This window comes from Puma concolor, chromosome C2 (assembly GCF_028749965.1).
Source record: "Puma concolor isolate L17-30 chromosome C2, mPumCon1.1.hap2, whole genome shotgun sequence".
NCBI classification, from domain to species: Eukaryota; Metazoa; Chordata; class Mammalia; order Carnivora; family Felidae; genus Puma; species Puma concolor.
The window spans coordinates 118,267,937-118,286,996 of record NC_141675.1 but is presented as its reverse complement, the minus strand read 5'-3'; the positions used below and the strand labels follow the sequence as shown (position 1 = coordinate 118,286,996).

The 19,060-nt window shown below is 35.0% G+C and overlaps 1 protein-coding gene across 3 annotated transcripts in view; it reads left to right on the top strand.

Annotated features, from left to right (window-relative positions):
• The window catches only part of EPHA3 (EPH receptor A3), a 360,579-nt gene extending 343,560 nt beyond the window's left edge, over positions 1-17,019 (top strand). For all 3 annotated transcript variants that reach the window (XM_086675678.1, XM_025913295.2, XM_086675679.1), the window contains exons 16-17: positions 7,712-7,867; positions 14,251-17,019. In XM_086675678.1, coding sequence (XP_086531804.1) covers positions 7,712-7,867; positions 14,251-14,356 — 262 coding nt within the window. In that variant the 3' untranslated portion in view covers positions 14,357-17,019. The remainder of the gene's footprint in view (positions 1-7,711; positions 7,868-14,250) is intronic.
• The last annotated feature ends 2,041 nt before the right edge of the window (positions 17,020-19,060 follow it).

Sequence of the window (19,060 nt, the reverse complement as noted above, 5' to 3'; positions counted from 1 at the left end):
CCAAAGGATACAAAAATCCTGATTTGAAGTGGCACATGCACCCCAATGTTTATAGCAGTGCTATCAACAATAGCCAAATTATGGAAAGAGCCCAAATGTCCACTGACTGACAAATAGATAAAGGAGATGTGGTATATATATACGATGGAATATTACTCAGCAATAAAAAAGAATGAAATCTTCCCATTTGCAACAATGTGGATGGAACTAGGATGTATAATGCTAAGCAAAGTAAGTCAGAAAAATATCATATGATTTCACTCACCTGTGGAATTTAAGAAACAAAACAGATGAACATAGGGGAATGGAAGGAAAAATAAGATAAAAACAAAGAGGGATGCGAACTGTAAGAGAATCTTAAATACAGAGAACAAACCAAGGGTTGCTGGAAGGGTGTTGGGTGGGGGAACAGGCTAAATGGGTGATGGGCATTAAGAAGGATACTTGTTGGGATAAGATCTAGGTGTTACATGTAAGTGATGAATCGCTAAATTCTACTCCTGAAACCATTATTATACTATATGTTAACTAACTTGGATTTAAATAATTTTTTTAAAAGTTCTTGATAGAAAACAGTTCTATAAAAATAAATTGAAAATGGTCTTACAGTGATAAATTTTCTCTTACTTCCTAACATGTAATTTAGTTATACAGATAGGAGAAATATACAAAATTCATTTTTTAAAAGAGACTATTTTGAAGGATTAGTTTTATACTATTTAAATTAATTTCATGATATACATTTTTATATTATATATTCAAATGCCTTTACATTGTATATAAGATATAGCTCCTGAATTTAAATAAATTATTTCTATGAATATAGCTAAATTAAAAATAAAGAAGATTAACAATAGAGAAATATGAGAGATGAATTAATTCACTTCCATTCAGGCAATAAGATGGCCTCTTTAATTTTTGGATACTTTTGTATATAAAATGAAATAGATCAATTATTTTTAAATTCACAGAATTTTCATACTCCAGGCAGTTATATTATTTAATAGTATTATAAATTTATGGAAAACACATTTTTGTTATAAAGAATTAAATACATTCCATATATTTAGAATGGAGGTCTAAAGTGAAGGCAACCAAATTCATGGCATAAAATCTTTTTGTTTGTTTACATTTTTATTTATTTTTGAGAGACAGAGATAGAGCACACGTGGGGGAGGGGCAGAGAGAGAATGAGACACAGAATCTGAAGCAGGCTCCAGGCTCTGAGCTGTCAGCACAGAGCCCAGTGCACAGCTCCAGCTCACAAACTGTGAGACCATGACCCGAGCCTAAGTTGGACGCTTAACCGACTGAGCCACCCAGGCACCCCTCATGGCATAAGATCTTAAACAATATATTTAATAGTAATTTACAATGAAGTTCTGGATCCTCTGGTTTCTCTTCAGATCGCACAATGAAGTTCTGGAGATCCAGCTGTACTTAGTTAACTTACTGAAATGATTTAACTATATTGTTCCATTGCATCGATCACTATCTTTAAAGGGACTCATATTTATTAACTTGCAAGATAAATGAAGCAATACTAGTAATTTTTCCCTGTTAATGGCACTAAATTAGTATGAATCAAAGCTTCTGATCGCTAAGAGAACAAAATATAATTCTTTTTGAGAGTATTTTGACAACTACTGCATCCTTTAAAAGAAGTCTAACAACCAAAAAAACAGTCTATTTCTCAATGTGACTTTGACCTCCAATTCTGAAACTGACAGGGTGACTTTCCTCACTAATCAAATATTATACAGAACTTTTTAGAGGGAAGCAAATATGCCAAATACCCAGGTGATTTTTTTTTAATCTTAAAAATCAAAGTAGGTAATTTTGCCACTGGGAGGAATTAAACCAGCTGTAATAGCTATAACTGCTAAGATTCTTATCCTTAAGGCCTAAAGATAATTAAAATAAACACAGCAACTGTACTTCACCTTAATGTGTCGTGTATATCCTACTCCCCTGTTGGGAACTCTATATACTCAAAAAGGATTCTTAGTTACTGATGACAAATTAAATTTGCTTAAACTTTATCTGGAATTTTTAATGTTAGATATAAAAAGATCAAGATTGCAATAAATCCACATTTTAAAAAATTGGTAAATAAAAGATTTTCCCCCTGAAATATGATGAGAAGGCACCATTTCAAATTTAAAAAATTAACAATAAATTATAAAAGATATTGGAAAATTAGATTACTAATTTAAGACAATAATAAAGATAGATATAATTAATATTCTGCCTTTAAGAAACTATTCTTGAGTAAATATATTTCCTGAAACTGTTCAGAACAACAGACAATAAGTAGATAATTACAGTGGTATAACATACATCTCCAGTATTATTGATATTTACTTCTAAACTCAGTTGGCATCCACTTACTTATTCAGGGAATGTGTATTCATTACTGTTTTTATTCATGAAAGATAAAGTCCTTTGTATACCAAAAGGAGTCTTTTCATGTTATAAAAAGATAACGTTCAATCCTAGTGGTTTGGAATTCTAAAGCAATATTGAAGTAACATCATTATGAGAATATATTCTTGGGAGTGACAGTTGTTTATTGACATTGGGTACCCAATATCAGGTGCTAATTGGTATGAAACCTTTTGCAGGTAAAATAGGAGTTAATCAGAAGAAAATATATGTATATGTCTTTAATGCAACAGTATGAAAACCCATAAAAGAATAATTCACAAACCTAAATACAAGGAGGGAGAGAGAAGGGGAGGAAAGTTATTTTTTGCTTCCCCTGAGCAAACATGTAATTTCCATGATTTCTTTTTAATGACTGCGGTCTGCGGCCAGTAGGTACTGATTTATGAAAAGCTGTAAAAGATCAGGTGGAACTCTGCAGGACATCGTTTACAGCTGCATGGATTGAAACCTATCTAATTTGTCTAGTAAAAGTGTGAGCTCACAGTGCACATCACCCAGCCTATAAATTTCCCCTTCAGACCCAAGTCTGGGGCTGGGTCTAAAAAAAAAAAAAAAAAAAAAACCCAATGCCTGCAGCTGCTCAAAAAGCCCACATTCCCTTGGTGCGCATGAAGAGACATCACAGGCTCTTCACAGTGAGAGACAAATTCCTATCCATTGATAAACTCTCCAGATGTCCTCTCAGAGGAGGAAAGGAACCAATTTTTATTTGAATTCCCAAGAGAAATCCTGGAAGTGGAAAAATGATACTTTGCAGGGCTGGTTATTCTGAGGTCACTGGCATTAAAATTAGGCCATTCTTTGTCTTCATTGTACTTTGATCCAAGTAATAAACAGAAAAACTCAGTTGGGGTCACTCTAATCCCTAATCTGCACGTCCTGTTCTATTTCAATTTGTTTATACTAATTTTCTCTAAACTCTTGTTGAGTCTGGCTATAGTGTTGAGTTTAAAAATACAAACCATTTTGAACTAAGAAGAAAAAACTCTGCATTTTGCTATTAGGCACAGTTCATAAATATTCTGAATAAATGTCCTGGGGTTTGATTCTTCATACCCACAAACCCATAAATAAAGGAGTATTGCTGTTCATGGGACCAAGAGTCGACAAGAGTCGACATTAGAGTCTATGCTACAGCTACTGTAGAAATCCAAGCTGTGGTGTGTGCCTGTGTGCATGTGCACATATGCCTATAGATGGTTTAATATATCATTGTCTTCTACGTATGACTTCATTTTTCTTATCAAAATTTCTTACACCTGATTTAATGTTATTCCTATCAATTTTGTTTACTAATTCAGTGGCTTACCCAGAGGGTCCAATGTTACATCTAATGCTGGCTAGTGACAAAGGCTATTTTACCCATGAGCATCATGCTAAAACAACCCAAAAATATCGTGTAAATTTTGGAATCTAGCCTGTATATATGTATCTGTGATTCCTCAAAATCCTAGGGAAAAAAAAAACAAAGGCAAGAAATTTATAATTATTAAAATAAACCTTTTTTTCTGTTGAATACTTTAAAGAATCATAGAGAACTATTTATACATATGCCCCAGGAGAGAATAATTTATAAAATGTTACATTTTGTAGTTTTCTAGGTATTCCTTGAAGAAATCAATGATTTTTAAAAATCATTTCTAATTTTTGTTTCTTTTTTCTTTTTTTCTTTTTTTAATTTTTTTTTAACATTTATTCATTTTTGAAAGGCAGAGAGAAACAGAGCGCGGATAGGGGAGGGGCAGAGAGAGAGGGAGACACAGAAACAGAAGCAGGCTCCAGGCTCTGAGCTGTCAGCACAGAGCCCGACGCAGGGCTCGAACTCACGGACCATGAGATCATGACCTGAGCCGAAGTCAGCCGTTTAACCAACTGAGCCACCCAGGCGCCCCATCTTTTTTTCCTTTTTTTAAGATAACCTCTGATTATTAGTTAAAATTAAACCATAATATATAAATATGTTACATTCTCTTTAAGTTTAATTTTTAATTTATAAATTAAATACTTGAGGTAAAGAAGATTGAAATAGTTGAGTTTAGTCTCATGGAAAGAAGGTCGCAAAAATCCTCCATTTTCAGCTTCTCCCTCTCTACAAATGATCATGAGAAAAAGGAAAGTAGCTATCGATCTATATTTTCCACACAAGATGAAAATATAGACAGAACGAAACTGTCATGTTGCCAACTTTTTCTTCAACTCAGTATTAAAATTTCCTTAATATTTCGCTTTTATCAAATAAAAAAATTAGTTAAAAGCTTATTTTTATCAAACACATTCCATATATCCCCATCAAAATCCAGATGGATAGTCCATTTACATTTTTTCATGTGTCTCTGCCAACAGCATGCAGGGTTAGGACATGGTACAAATTTGTTCAGATTTGAGAATGTTAACTTGTTTCCTATGTATCAGGGAGTGAGTTGGAGAAATATTATCAATAGTAATAGAAATCTCCTAATTAAAATTGCTTTTAAATGTGGGTAGAGTTGGCATATTTGTAGATTTGCTCTACAGAAAGATTTTCTCATGAGAATATGAGCCTTACCACATTTCCTAGATGATAATCAATGGTTAGTATTCATTGATAAAACACTATGCAGTTAAATTTCATCAAGATGATTCATTTTGTTATTTCATGCTGTTTCTAAAAATATTATTGAATTGGTACTTTAGAGAGCTGAATTTGTTTCTAAAACAAGGACAAATCCATGGTAGTATAGTCTTCATTTGTTTTGATGTCCTCTGATAATTGTAAATATTGAATTTAAGAACTTCAAAAAAAACAGATTTCATTCAGGCAAAGCATTAATTTTTAACATTTAAGAAAATGCAAAGTTTAGTTAGCAAATCCTAATATTGGAGATTTTTAAAATAATAATTTTAAAAAGTTTTAAGAGCTCAATGCTGATCAAATTCAACTGCAGTATTATAAAACATGAAAGATTCTGTATGGTAACTCTAAAAAAGTACAAATCTGGGGCGCCTGGGTGGCGCAGTCGGTTAAGCGTCCGACTTCAGCCAGGTCACGATCTCGCGGTCTGTGAGTTCGAGCCCCACGTCAGGCTCTGGGCTGATGGCTCGGAGCCTGGAGCCTGTTTCCGATTCTGTGTCTCCCTCTCTCTCTGACCCTCCCCCGTTCATGCTCTGTCTCTCTCTGTCCCCAAAATAAATAAACGTTGAAAAAAAAAAAATTAAAAAAAAAAAATAATAAAAAAAAAATAATAAAAAAGTACAAATCTAAATGCACCTTCTCAATTATAAGTTAAAGATTAGGTTACGACACACAGTTTCAATGTTAGTAATATATTTTACTGCAGTAATGAAAACAGAAACTACAGAAATCAGAATAGCATAGCCACTTGCAAGCATTGGTTATAGAATGATTGTGAGGTTGTAAAAGTTATTGGCTATTCAAATGAGGCCCCCAATTATACCTGCTTTACAAGGTTGTTGCCCTATTATGCTCATAAGATTATACATGACTAAACTTTTAATTGCTCAGAAAGATCATTAACAAGATCACCACACTTCCAGCAGCTTTTATAAACTGGGACTTATTGTGTTATTTTCTTTTTGAAGTTTTAAAACCTTCAACCATTTGACAAGATGTGTTACCTTATGTCAGAGTAACAAATAGCTAACCGATAGCATATTACATGTCCACATCTCTGAGTATTCCTTGCATAAGCAATCTTTTTTAAAATTCATTAATCTTCAGTTGTGTGAAATCTCTTGTGATCATCATTCCCATTTTACAGGTGAGAAAGCAGACAAGATAAGAAATCACTGAAGATCACACAGATAGTATGTGCTATAACCAGGATTCAACCCAAGCCTTATGGTTCCAGTGTCTGTGCACTGGACCACTACACTTTATGAAATATAAAAGTTAAAGAGCCCACATCATGGAACTTAAATAAATTCAGATACACATAAATTTAAAAAAATAAATGTAAATTTAAATAAATAACTTAAAAGAAAACAATATGAACTAAGTTCCACCTAAATGGTATAGCACAGTGGCCAAGAGTGTGGGCTTTGGAATAAAATAATTGGTGTCTAAATCCCAGCTCTGGCTCTTCTGCCTGAGGAAACTCAGATGTGTGAATTAATCTCTTTCGGTTTCAGTTTCCACTTCTATTATAGGGACATAGCATTGGTACCTGTTGTAAGAATCACAGTCCTTCCTATCTGTGTACTATGCGGAGTATAGACCCCAGTACATTAGAAGTGTTCATAAATGTTCAATGTAATCATTGCTGCTGTTGTTATTATTCATCTCAAAACAAAGGCCTTCATTAGTGCTTTTTCCTCAAGCTCCTTCCCTTAAGAGAAGAAAATAAAGAAAGTCAATTGTCTATCTGGTCCCGGTCTTATGAGTCAAAGGACAATTAACAGGTCATTGCGATCTGAAAAAAACACCCAAAGGGCATTTTACCAATAGGCTGCTGCTTTTGGCTCTCCCAGAATGAAAACATGGTCTCCTCTGTTTCTTTTATGTCCCTGCCGTTCCTTAGATTCACCAGATCTTGCATTTGGTCACAAACGTATGGTCAGACCTGTCATTATATAAAACAATTCTAAACATTTCCCCTTAATGATGATTGTATTGTGCAGTATAAATCACAGTCACAGTACCAGTACCGATATTTTTCTCTCTTTCATCTTTCTCTGTATGTCATGAAGTCCATTTAATATTGTCAATAGATGTGAGAATTTCATTTATTGTTACTCAGCTATTTTTTCTATTCTTTTTGTGATTTTAATTGTTAATGACATGTATGACATTATTTTCATCTGTGCTGACTTCATGTCCTGCTGTAAGTATAATCTAGGTTGCTCAACTGTCCTTTAGAAAGCAACCAATACAATGTCTACAAATGAACATCTATAAAGCAAAGTATTCAGTGTGTCAGGTCTCCTATAACTGTATCCTGAATTACCACCATCTTTGCTAATAGCTAAAGAAAATAAATTATCCAAGTATGTATGGATATATTTATGCATTCCACTGGCATAGTTTCAATGATTTACAAAGCAGGCATGAGTGGAAAAGGGAAGCACTGAGACAAGATGATTACACAGTATTCTTGCAAGCTGCCAGCTTGAACAGATGAAGCCTTCATGGCAGATAAATTCCACAAATAAACAGGAACACCACATGAAGTCTGGAAGTTCCTGCTGATGTTGGTGTCAAATTTTGACACGCAGCAACTCTGCTGATTCCTGATCTCTCTTCCTTTGGTGTTTTCTTTTCTTGCAGGCCATCAAACCTTCTTCTGGACCAAAGCAATGTCGACATCACTACCTTCCGCACAACAGGTGACTGGCTTAATGGTGTCCGGACAGCACAGTGCAAGGAAATCTTCACAGGCGTGGAGTACAGTTCTTGTGACACCATAGCCAAGATTTCCACAGAGTAAGAGAAAGTTTTTAGGACCAAATGATTCTGAACTTTCTAGTGGACATACGTGTTTCGGACTGATGAATTATAAATATTAACTGAAACTCTGAGGTTCTTACTGTCTTCTATAACCACTGAGCTGAGTCCCGGGTCTCTTTGTCAATGCCAACTTCTAGAATGATGTATCTTGATGTGTCTTCCTTCCTCACCGTAGCTCCCCACAATAGGTATTTCCATTGAACTATGACCTCCTTCAGATAGACCAACAGATATAGACCTGTTCCCTACTCCCAGCCCAATGACCCAAGTTCCTAATTTAGGACATAAGTAAACATAGCATTCTGGTTAACTGCATTCCTGCATTTGTGATTTTCTATTATTGATAACAAAGCTTAACCTCTATGGAAATGGAAAATTAGGAACTAAGTGGATAAGCTGGTATACAGGAAAACACACTACAATCTAAAGGTAGTTTTCACATCTACTAAATAATTGTATATCATCATCTATTATTGTCTACCCTGTGAAGGATATCATGCTAGAAAATGAAGTTATAAATAAGTTTAAGACATAATATTATTGTTTTCCTTAAAAGGCTTATAGGAAGTTTGGAAACACAGGATATGCATAATTAGCATACATTAATGAGTGTTAATTTATGGTTTTGTGTGTAAATGTCAAAAATAACCAAGTATAATGTGCTGTATTTCCTAGACAGGGATTTTTGCTAATAGGAATCCTTTGATATGAACACATGGCCGTAAGGATAAAGGAGGTTTATAAAGAATCAGGTGAATCCAGTGAATAATCAATGAAATTAGTCCCCATTCACAGGGTATAGTAATTGGGAACTGGAAAATGAAGAACGAGAAGCCATATTCTCCATCTCTCTGTGAATGAGAGCCTATTTAATATACTTCCTAATGTAACCACATCATACTTTTCTTTTTTATGCCCAGTGACTTTTTTTTTGTTTTGCATGTCTACACACATGGCTAGACATGGTTTTCTCAGACCTAGGTCATACAATCTTGGTGTGTCCCTCAACTGACCAAGGTCCAACTCTCTTTTGACTCAGTCCTCAGGCGAGAAATTCTGGTGAGCTAGTCCCACTTGCTTGTAGATTGGCTCTTCAAAAATCATATGCCATGTGCCATGATCAAAAGACCCGGGACAAGGTAACATGAACTTAGCTCTAGGGACCCATTTCTGAGGATAAGATAGAGGACTGTTCCAAAGAAAGAGGTTTCATGTCAGGCATATACATTAAAATTATCCATAATTGGGGGCGCCTGGGTGGCTCAGTCGGTTAAGTGTCCAACTTCAGCTCAGGTCATGATCTCATGGTCTGTGAGTTCAAGCCCCGCGTCGGGCTCTGTGCTGTCAGTTCAGAGCCTGGAGCCTGCTTCGGATTCTGTGTCTCCCTCTCTGTCTGCCCCTCCTCCACTCATGCTCTATCAAAAAATGAATAAACGTTAATTTTTTTTTAATTATCCATAATTGTGTAGTGTGCAGGGTCTGTTTGGAGACCAGGCCCATCTTTGTGTTAGAGTCTCCTACCTTAATCTTTGTTAATTAAATAAACTCTGTAGTGCCCTCAAGTTTCTTTAAGTCTTATCCTCTCCATCCAATATTTTAATATTTAGATGTTGAATATTTAAAGACTTTCATTGTCATCCTGTCAGTCATCTAAACAAAGTCACTGTGGAGAGCAACAGATTAGATGTCAAAAATGAGCATGCAGGGGCGCCTGGGTGGCTCAGTCGGTTAAGCGGCTGACTTTGGCTCAGGTCATGATCTCGCGGTCCGTGAGTTCGAGCCCTGCATTGGGCTCTGTGCTGACAGCTCAGAGCCTGGAGCCTGTTTCAGATTCTGTGTCTCCCTCTCTCTGACCCTCCCCCGTTCATGCTCTGTCTCTCCCTGTCTCAAAAATAAATAAACGTTAAAAAAATTAAAAAAAAAAAGCAGCATGCAGTATAATTAATAGAGATACAAGTGCCTAACAAATAGGTAAAGCTTAGCATTTATGACATAGCATCCCAATCAGAAACCCAAAAGTTCACAAAAGTACTTTTAGGAAGGGTACATTACTATTAAGAAGAGAATTTGTTCCTGGAAAATAAAGTCACTCTCGTGTACCTGACATGTGTTGGTACTTCTGTATGAAGTGGAATGTAATGTTTATTAAATGGACTTCGGACCCGGTCAACAATATTCTTTGAGGTTCTGTGGTAGTTATTTTGATCAGACACAGTCCCAGGATATATTCGTGTCTTTCAATATTTTTATAAATTCTAATTTTAATAATATAAACAATTCAGGTTACACTGTACAAGACACCTGCTTTAGAGCACAGAAGCCTAACAAAGAACAAACACAAAGTTGACCATTTTGGACCACTGCCAGGTTTTCAAAGGCAAAGGTCCACAAATGTTTATTCTCCATCAAACATCAACACCCAGAGCTTCTAGATAATGAAACCTCTACAGAAGTGGATTAGCAGAACGTTGTCAATATGATCAACTGCTAGCTCACAGTTTAAATATAGTCAGATGTCATAAGCTGTGAATGTGGTAAGAAGGCTATTTGCTTAAGACTATGAAGTGGGAGCATTTGTTACACTTCCGACTTAAGAATGTATTTGTCTCAACACTGCATTGTTGGACGGTAAGCTCTTTTTGGTCGGTGAGAATATTTTCACTTAATTATTATTGTTATTATTATTATTTCAACAACCCATGAATGTACATTGAAGTTGAAAGCTGACTTTTCCTGGGAGACTCGACTCTTTCAGGTGTGTCCTTCACACTGAGCCAGACGGTTTCACATCTCTCTGTATTTCAGTCCCCACAATGTTCTTTCTCCTGTCCTTTATCCTCAGTTCAGGGACAACATAAAATTAACATATATATATACATATATAATGTATATATAATACACTATATATGTATATATAATACGTATATAATGTATATATAATATTTATACATATATACATATATAATGTATATATAATACACATATATGTATATATAATACATATATAGTATATATATAATACATATATAGTATATATATAATACATATAGACATATACATATATAATGTATATGTAATACATATATAATGTATATATAATACACATATATATGTATATATAATACATATATAGTGTATATATAATACATATAGATATATACATATATAATGTATATATAATACATATATAATGTATATATAATACACATATATATGTATATATAATACACATATATATGTATATATAATACATATATAGTGTATATATAATACATATACATATATACATATATAATGTATATATAATACATATATAATGTATATATAATACACAATTTGGGGAAATCTAATGAGGCAACATTCTTACTGAAGTGCTGTAAAATATCTAACTCAATAATTCATCCTACCTTTTGTAGCCTTGGGCTTTTTTGTTTAAATTTTCTTTCTTTCAATCTTTTGTGTGTGTGTGTGCCATCCAGACTCAATTCAGAAATTATTCTCTTGCCCAAACAACTCTAGAGGCTCTCCTGAAATAAGACAAAATACCTAAAAAAAGATTTTCACTTTTTGTTCTTCTATCCAGACTCTCAACTCATAGGACAAAAGTCAATAACACTTCATATCCAAATAAATAATTATCTATTTCAGTTAGTGTAGAGACTTCATTTACTAATCAAGTCATCTAATTTTCAAGTGAAATCCAGAAAATGTGCTGTTTTGTTCAGTACAAATCACATTTTTTAAAAACATACTAATTCATAGCCTAAGTTGGATTTAGGAAGGTTAATGTGAAAAGGGAATGAAAGAGGGCAAGAGGGACTGTAGAAACTGAGAGAGAATTGAGTATGGAGAATGAATATTAGGCAGATTAATTGCTACATGCCATTACCCTGCACCCTTGGATGCCATTTTCACAGTGCCATCACCTAGCCTTTGCCTTTGAAGTGCCAGATCGCTTATTAACTTCTGTTCTCAATCTTGAGCTGCTCTTTAGACTTGAACTTTTCCATTGCTCTTCTGAATAGGATAGTCAAAATGAGATAAGCACATGGAATGTTATTTAGATTACAGCAGCTGGATGTTTACAACTATTTTGGACATGGCAGGGTGCTGGGTAGAAGACATTTTGGAAGGGGTAGAGAGGATGGAGGGGACATAAAACCCCAGCTAAGGCATAACCTAAAGAGATAATTATCTTTTTTTTTTTTTTTTTTTTTTTGAGAGAGAGTGAGAGAGTATGCCTGGGGGCAGGGAGGGGCAGAGAGAGAGCATCCCAAGCATGCTGTGCACTGTCAGCACAGAACCCGACGTGGGGCTCAAACTCACGAACCATGAGATTATGACCTGAGCCAAAATCAAGAGCTGGACACTTAACGGACTGAGCCACTCAGGCGCCTGTACTTTATCTTTTCTAATGTAATCCTTTGCAATGAATATATACAAAATTATGTATCTGTTTACTTATGTTGGGTTTCAGGCACAGAATCTGAAACAGTTTTATGCACAAGATTTCTTGAGGAGTGCACTTGGGATATATATGTATTTTAAAAAGTGATGAGGGGGGCATTGAGCTATAGGAGAAAACTTGGCCCTTTTTATTGGAACAAGAGTCCCAGAGCTGGGCTGGCCCTTCAGAGCTGTCCCAAAGCAATCTGTGAACACTCTTCATCTTATTTTTTCTTGCTTACTGGGGTATGGGTGCTTCAGTTCTATAAAAAAGGTCCGGACCAGACATCATAGCATATTTTACTCTCTCACTGGAAACATTGTTTTCTTGCTTTCCATGATTATCATGTTGTGTTTCTAAGTTTTTTTTAAGGAAGAGAAAAGGAAGTCAGAGAAAAAAACTGGTAAGTTATAAAAAGTATAATATAGAATTAGAAGAAGAATGAGAGAAGAAATCCAGAGTGAGGATCTATTGATTTGTACACATATATTTATATCTGCCCTGTTTTCTGGCTCTAAAGGATAAGTGGGGATAAATCTTGTACAATACACCTTAGACGCAGGGATCAATGTATGTAAATAACCTACGTTACTCTAAGTGAGAGATTCATTATCCACAGTTACACAGAGGAGCAGCCATATCGCCCCACTAGCCTTCCTCATGAAGTAAGGCTGCTGGAGTAAAATCAAAGAGGACTCAGGCAAGATACAAGTTGTACATTGAGAATTTACCAGCCCCTTGAATGGCAGCAGGGAGGTAACCAGCAGGCCACCAGAATTTCATTCCCAGCCAAGGTGATAGGAATGCAACACAGTCTTGGTGAATTTTATGTAACAGATGTGTTAAGAGCATGTAAATTGCTTCTAAAATGGTACCTAGTGTCTGCTTGCATACCTTTGTTGCTTGGGAACTCATTTCTTAAGAAATCAATTGGTCCATTTTTGTAGAATTGAACTCCCAATTTTTCATTCTTTCCTTTATGTTCAGTATAAAGGAGCCCCTTCTGTGTGTGTGTGTGTGTGTGTGTACACGTGCGTGCACATATTTGCCCGCATACTTTTTCTTCATGCCATTCTCGATGCTTCTTGCTAAGTGATACTTTACTCCTCTGTCATATTCCCTGGATAAGCATATTCTAGAGTATTGGTTCATTCTTTATTAAGTACATATTGAGCCCCTACTATTAATAGCCATTGTTCAGGGTGTGGTTAATAAGCAGAGTACAAAATGAGTAAGAATCCCCGTTCATATGGAATTCACCTACCTGTGGGACAAGATAGAGAATATAAATAAGTCAGAAAGAAAGGTATTATGCTGCATGGTGATAAATGCTTTGGAAGAAAATAAAACAAGAAAAGAAAATAGGAAATGCAGATATGGGTTCAAGAGGTTTTATAATACTAAATAAGAAGGTCAGAGAGGGCCTTCTGAGAGGGGTGTGTTTGAGTCAAGACCTGAAAGAGGCGAATATGTAGACAAATTATTTGAATCAAGGTTATTTAATTAATCATTTCCACATGCTTAGCTAGGTCTTTTTTTCCCCCTAAGTGAAATTCCAAGGTAGTCTCATTGGATTTAAAGCTCATAGTAATCTAGAATGATCTCATCTTGATCTGTTGTCTTGATTATATCTGCAAAGTCTCCCATTTCCAAGTAAGGTCACATGGTAAGGTTCCAGATGGACAGAAATTTTGAAGGGACACTAGTCAACCCACCACACCATCTATTTTTCCATAAGAACATAGGTGGACTGGTCAGGATACAATACGTGGATGATGCAAAAATCAGAAAATTAGGTTCAAAGCACTGAGCTACATTATTGTACAAGCTTTGCTGACTAAAAATCCTCTGCTTATATATTATCCAGGAAACCAGGATTCTCACCAGATATGTTCTTCTTTTTTTTTTACAGTGATATGAAAAAGGTTGGTGTCACTGTGGTTGGTCCACAGAAGAAAATCATCAGTAGCATTAAAGCTCTAGAAACACAATCAAAAAGTGGTCCAGTTCCAGTGTAAAGTGTTATTTCTGGAAGGAAGTGGTGGCTGTGGAAGATGTAGCATCGTTCTACAGACAGATGATAATGCTGGAGATGCTGTTCCAAGCCCAATAAGACACTCAGATATGAATACAAATGCCTTAAAATGGAATCGAAAAACTCTTTATTTTCCCCTGTCATTTAGTGGATGGGAGGGGGGGTGTACTTTGTTTTGTAATTGCTTTTTTATATTAGTTGGTGGGTTAAATTAAAATTCTTCAGCGTGGAATGATGAAGAACTAGCATAGAGCCATTGACCATAAACTGATTATCATAAAAGCAAAACAAGTGTAATAACAAAATGAACACAGTGGCTCTGCTTACTAATAGCCACAAAAGAAAAGACTTGTGATATTTTTATACACAGAAGAAATCTGTAACAGGTATTTTGTTTCTTTAAAAACAAGCAAAATAGAGGAATTTATACCTCAAACTATCTGGCCATATATACTACCTTTTTCACTGTATTATTCTCTTTTATCTGTTAAGAGCATATAGAAGTGAAGTTTGTAGTTGTTTTAAGTACTACATATTTTTAATTGTTAGCTTCCTTAAGTATTATCATGTAAAAATGTGTCTTAATTTTTAAGAAAAGTACATATTTATTTTCTTTTGAATTGTTTTTATTGTTTTCTATTTATGCTTTGATGATTTAATTTGGATTTGTTACAGCCAAGTGCCAAATGTTGTCTCAAATTGTCAGCAGTAGGAAACATGGTAAACTAGACATGGGGAATGATGGGTTTCTTTCTAGATTTTCTGAACCATCTGCTCATATGTACCTATATCTCTGTATTGATGAAAGAAACCAAATCCTTTCATACACTACCCAAATCTCTCAGCTTGAATTATCTTATCCATTGTTGTCTCTCCATTGATTACAAACTGTATGCTCCTAATTTAGTGTGATATACTGGTTTATATGTAATGGATTCCTAATGACACACCTGCCCTGCTCTGGTGCTTAGAGGACAGACCATCAACTCCCTCCATTAGTAAACAGGCTACGCTAGAGCTCCTGCATAGAGAATAGCTACACTGGAGAGAATTCGAATCCTATGTAGATTGCTGCATTAATTGGCAACAAAGCCTATAGGCCAACGCATGAGTCAAAAAATCACTTACTGACTGGCTTTGAAATGTCACTTAATATCTTTGCTTAAACTTGTTGAGCTATTTATAGGGAATAATGAAAACGAAACTACTCATCTGCATCACTGGGGTTTAGTTAATTTAATTAAACATGGAGATCATCAATAGCAGGTATTAGTATCTTTAAAAGTCTTCCACTGATATGCACCTGTTGTAATTTTGATGTCTAACTTAGAAGCATTGAACTCCTTTGCCTTTATTGAGCATAAAATTTTCAAAAATAGCTGGTTATCTAGCAGATGACTCAAAATCTGTCGGCAGGAGAGAGATCTCTCCTTGGAAGAACTTAGATTTACTACTCCACACGGGCCAAACATAAGTGTACTCGGTAATATTTGAAACGATGTACCTGGTGGAGATCTAGCCACTAATATATTGTGAAGCAGCATTTTAGCTCTATCTATATTCTTTCTAATGCTGATATGCTCATGTAATGGGAATAAGAAATAAGAAGTGTATATGTCACAAGAATAGAATGAATAAATCAAAGCTGCAACCCGTATGTTCTTATGCAAAATGGAACACTATATAGCTTACAGTCACAGATCAAAATCCACAAGTGCTAATCTGTTGTAAATTTAGTGTAATAAGGCTTAGGTTGTGTTCCTTCATGTATGAAATTATTTCTTAGATTTCTGCAATATCCCTTATAGTCAAATCACCCTACTAGGATTCTGTATTGGATATATAAGAGCATGAACTTTTTAAAAAGATATATGCGATTATGAAATTAATTACAAATTTCACTTAAGCCCGCTAGAAGCAGCTAAAAAACATTCTTCTTTCATCAGACGTTTTGTTTGTGTCGTGGAATATTCATTAAGACCTAAATGTGGCTTCAATATCATCTTTTCCCATACTAGAATTTACTTTCTTAGGTACCATTCTGAGCATCCTCAAAATCTGTGCATTTCATGAATTAATAGAAGTTGAGAATTGTTGAATGTATTTCACTTATTTTGGCTGTGGTTTCCATTTGAAAGTAGAGGTTATACCCACAGTGTATTGCTCTTCGTTTTCTCCATGATTTTTCTATCTTACCTCTTATAAATTTACTTTACATAATTTTTACCCTGTACATATGTAAACATAACAGTGTACGATTCTTAACTGTGGAGTAGAGGTACTAGAATGTTGATGGCCATCTCTTTGTACAGGCACTGCGTTGTCTTTCAATAAACATGAAACCACATCCCTTCACAATGCTATGTACCATATTCTCTGTTCTGTATCTTAAATTTGATTTACATTTATTATTTATTTCTAGTAACTTGCCCAGTTTATGCTGTACCAAGTATCAATTAAGCCATGTATAAATATGATATGATTGGCAATATGTATTTACTTTAAATTTGTGTTTTCACAAATTACTCCTGTAGTTTATATCGTACAATGTAGATGGCCTCTTACTAATGTAAAATGATTTGTAGTGGAAACATTTATATTTTTATAATAAACATAATGAAAATATTTTTTACAGATTGGAATACAGAGGTGGTCTTTGAAGCTTTTTTAAATATTATAAAATACGTGCTTCTTTAAACAGCAACATAATGAAATTTATATAGTCACAAAGAATGTGCTTCTGTTTCTTTTTTCTCCATTAGTGAGGAGTGTTCGTGTTATGTAGTCCACTTTTTTGTCTAAATCTCCTTATTAATAAGCTACAAAAATGAGCAGTAAATATTATCTTCATAGTTAAAAAGCACAACTGTAGGAGACAGTTCTCTTTTGATTATAAGTGACAAAATACAAATTAGCTTAAGAAAAAAAAAAAGAACTTTGAGCCCATGTGGCTGAAAAGACTGGAGATAAATTTCTATACAGTAGGATCCAGGAGTAAGTCTTTTATTCTTTGTCTTCTTCACTTGACCCTATTTTTCTCCCAACTGGGTTAGTTTGCAAACTGTATCGTTTAAAATACTGCTCTAGTTCATATAATTCTACATTGTAATTACTGTGGGATAATAATTGGCCCTCATGCTTTGCTTGGCTCACAAGCCCTATGTGAGTCACTTTGGGCAGGAGAGTGAATTACTGAAATTGGCAAGTACTTACTTAGTCATGTGCGGTGCCCTTTGAGACAGTGGGTGGGGTCAAGTGGAACTGATGATCTACAGGATTAGAGGTGTCAAAATGGTTTATGTCTAAAAGAAAGTCAGAATATCGTTTATGAGAAAAAGAAGGAAAGAATTCCGCACAAGCCAAAACAAAAATGAAAAGCAAGCAAATGCACACAACTACAAATAGCACTCTAAGAAATACCTGATACTTTTTATAAAGTAGGTCCCTAGTCATGTGCAATCTACCTAAAGAAAATGATTGTACATGAAAACCAAGAAAGCTAACTAACAATATAAGGCAAGATCAGACATCAGGAATTCCATAGAGGTAAGTAAAGTCAATAGGGAGAGGTCACAAAACAGCTCAGATGGAAGCTTACCTTGAAGGAGAAAAAGCATTTGATCATGTTGAGTAGAGAGTAACTTGTAAGCAGCATATTAGCTAAGTAAAGGGGAAGAGGTAAAGAGGAATATATTTATTCATTCAAGAAACATGTACTAAGCAGTACCATGAAATAGGTATTTTGTTATTACCACTATTTACAAGCTAACTCATTCAATCTTTGCAACAATCCTGGGGCTACAGATTGCTCACTTTTAATATATGAGGGAATAAAGACTCAGAATGTACAAGTCACCTTCCCAAGATAATTCTAGTGAGTAGACTAATAGATATTTCAAAGCTGGAACCTTCCTATTTTGTGTTCTTTCCCTAATATAATTGCTATTGTCAGCCCAAGAATGCTCCGGGGGGGGGGGGGGTAGTGACAGTGGCAATTTACAAAAATGATTTGGGGTGAAGCTATAGTAGACTGTATGATATTAGAAATCTACTTTGGTGCTGTAGGCATGAAGCTACTCTGAAATGGTGGCAATAGAATATGAAGAATGAAATGCGTACAAAGACATAAAGGAGAATTAGCAGAATTTATCAGTTTGATATAAGAATTATTCAAAAGGTTAAGAATCAAAGTGAACCATAAAACGTTAGGTCCTAAGTGGCTATGGAAATGATGGCACCATTAGAAGTAGGGAGTAAGGAAAAGTTAGTTTAACTTTATGAGTTTGCTAAATTTATGGTGTTAGCCAAACCTTAATAAGTTAATAGGTCCTGAAAATGTGAGTCTGAAGCTTTAGAAAAAAGAATTCAAAGGTAGAATGTGTCTCTGAGATGATACCAAGATCTATATATCTTGATGTATGGTGTACATACATATAACTTTGTCTTGGGCCACCTTTCTTAAGTTCATGCCAACTGCTAAAGTAGGTAAATCTCCACATCCCATCAGCTTAAAATAGCAAAATAACAATGTTTTTTTTTTTTTTAACGTTTATTTATGTTTGAGACAGAGAGCATGAACGGGGGAGGGGCAGAGAGAGAGGGAGACACAGAATCTGAAACAGGCTCCAGGCTCTGAGCAGTCAGCACAGAGCCCGACGTAGGGCTCGAACTCACGGACCGCGAGTCA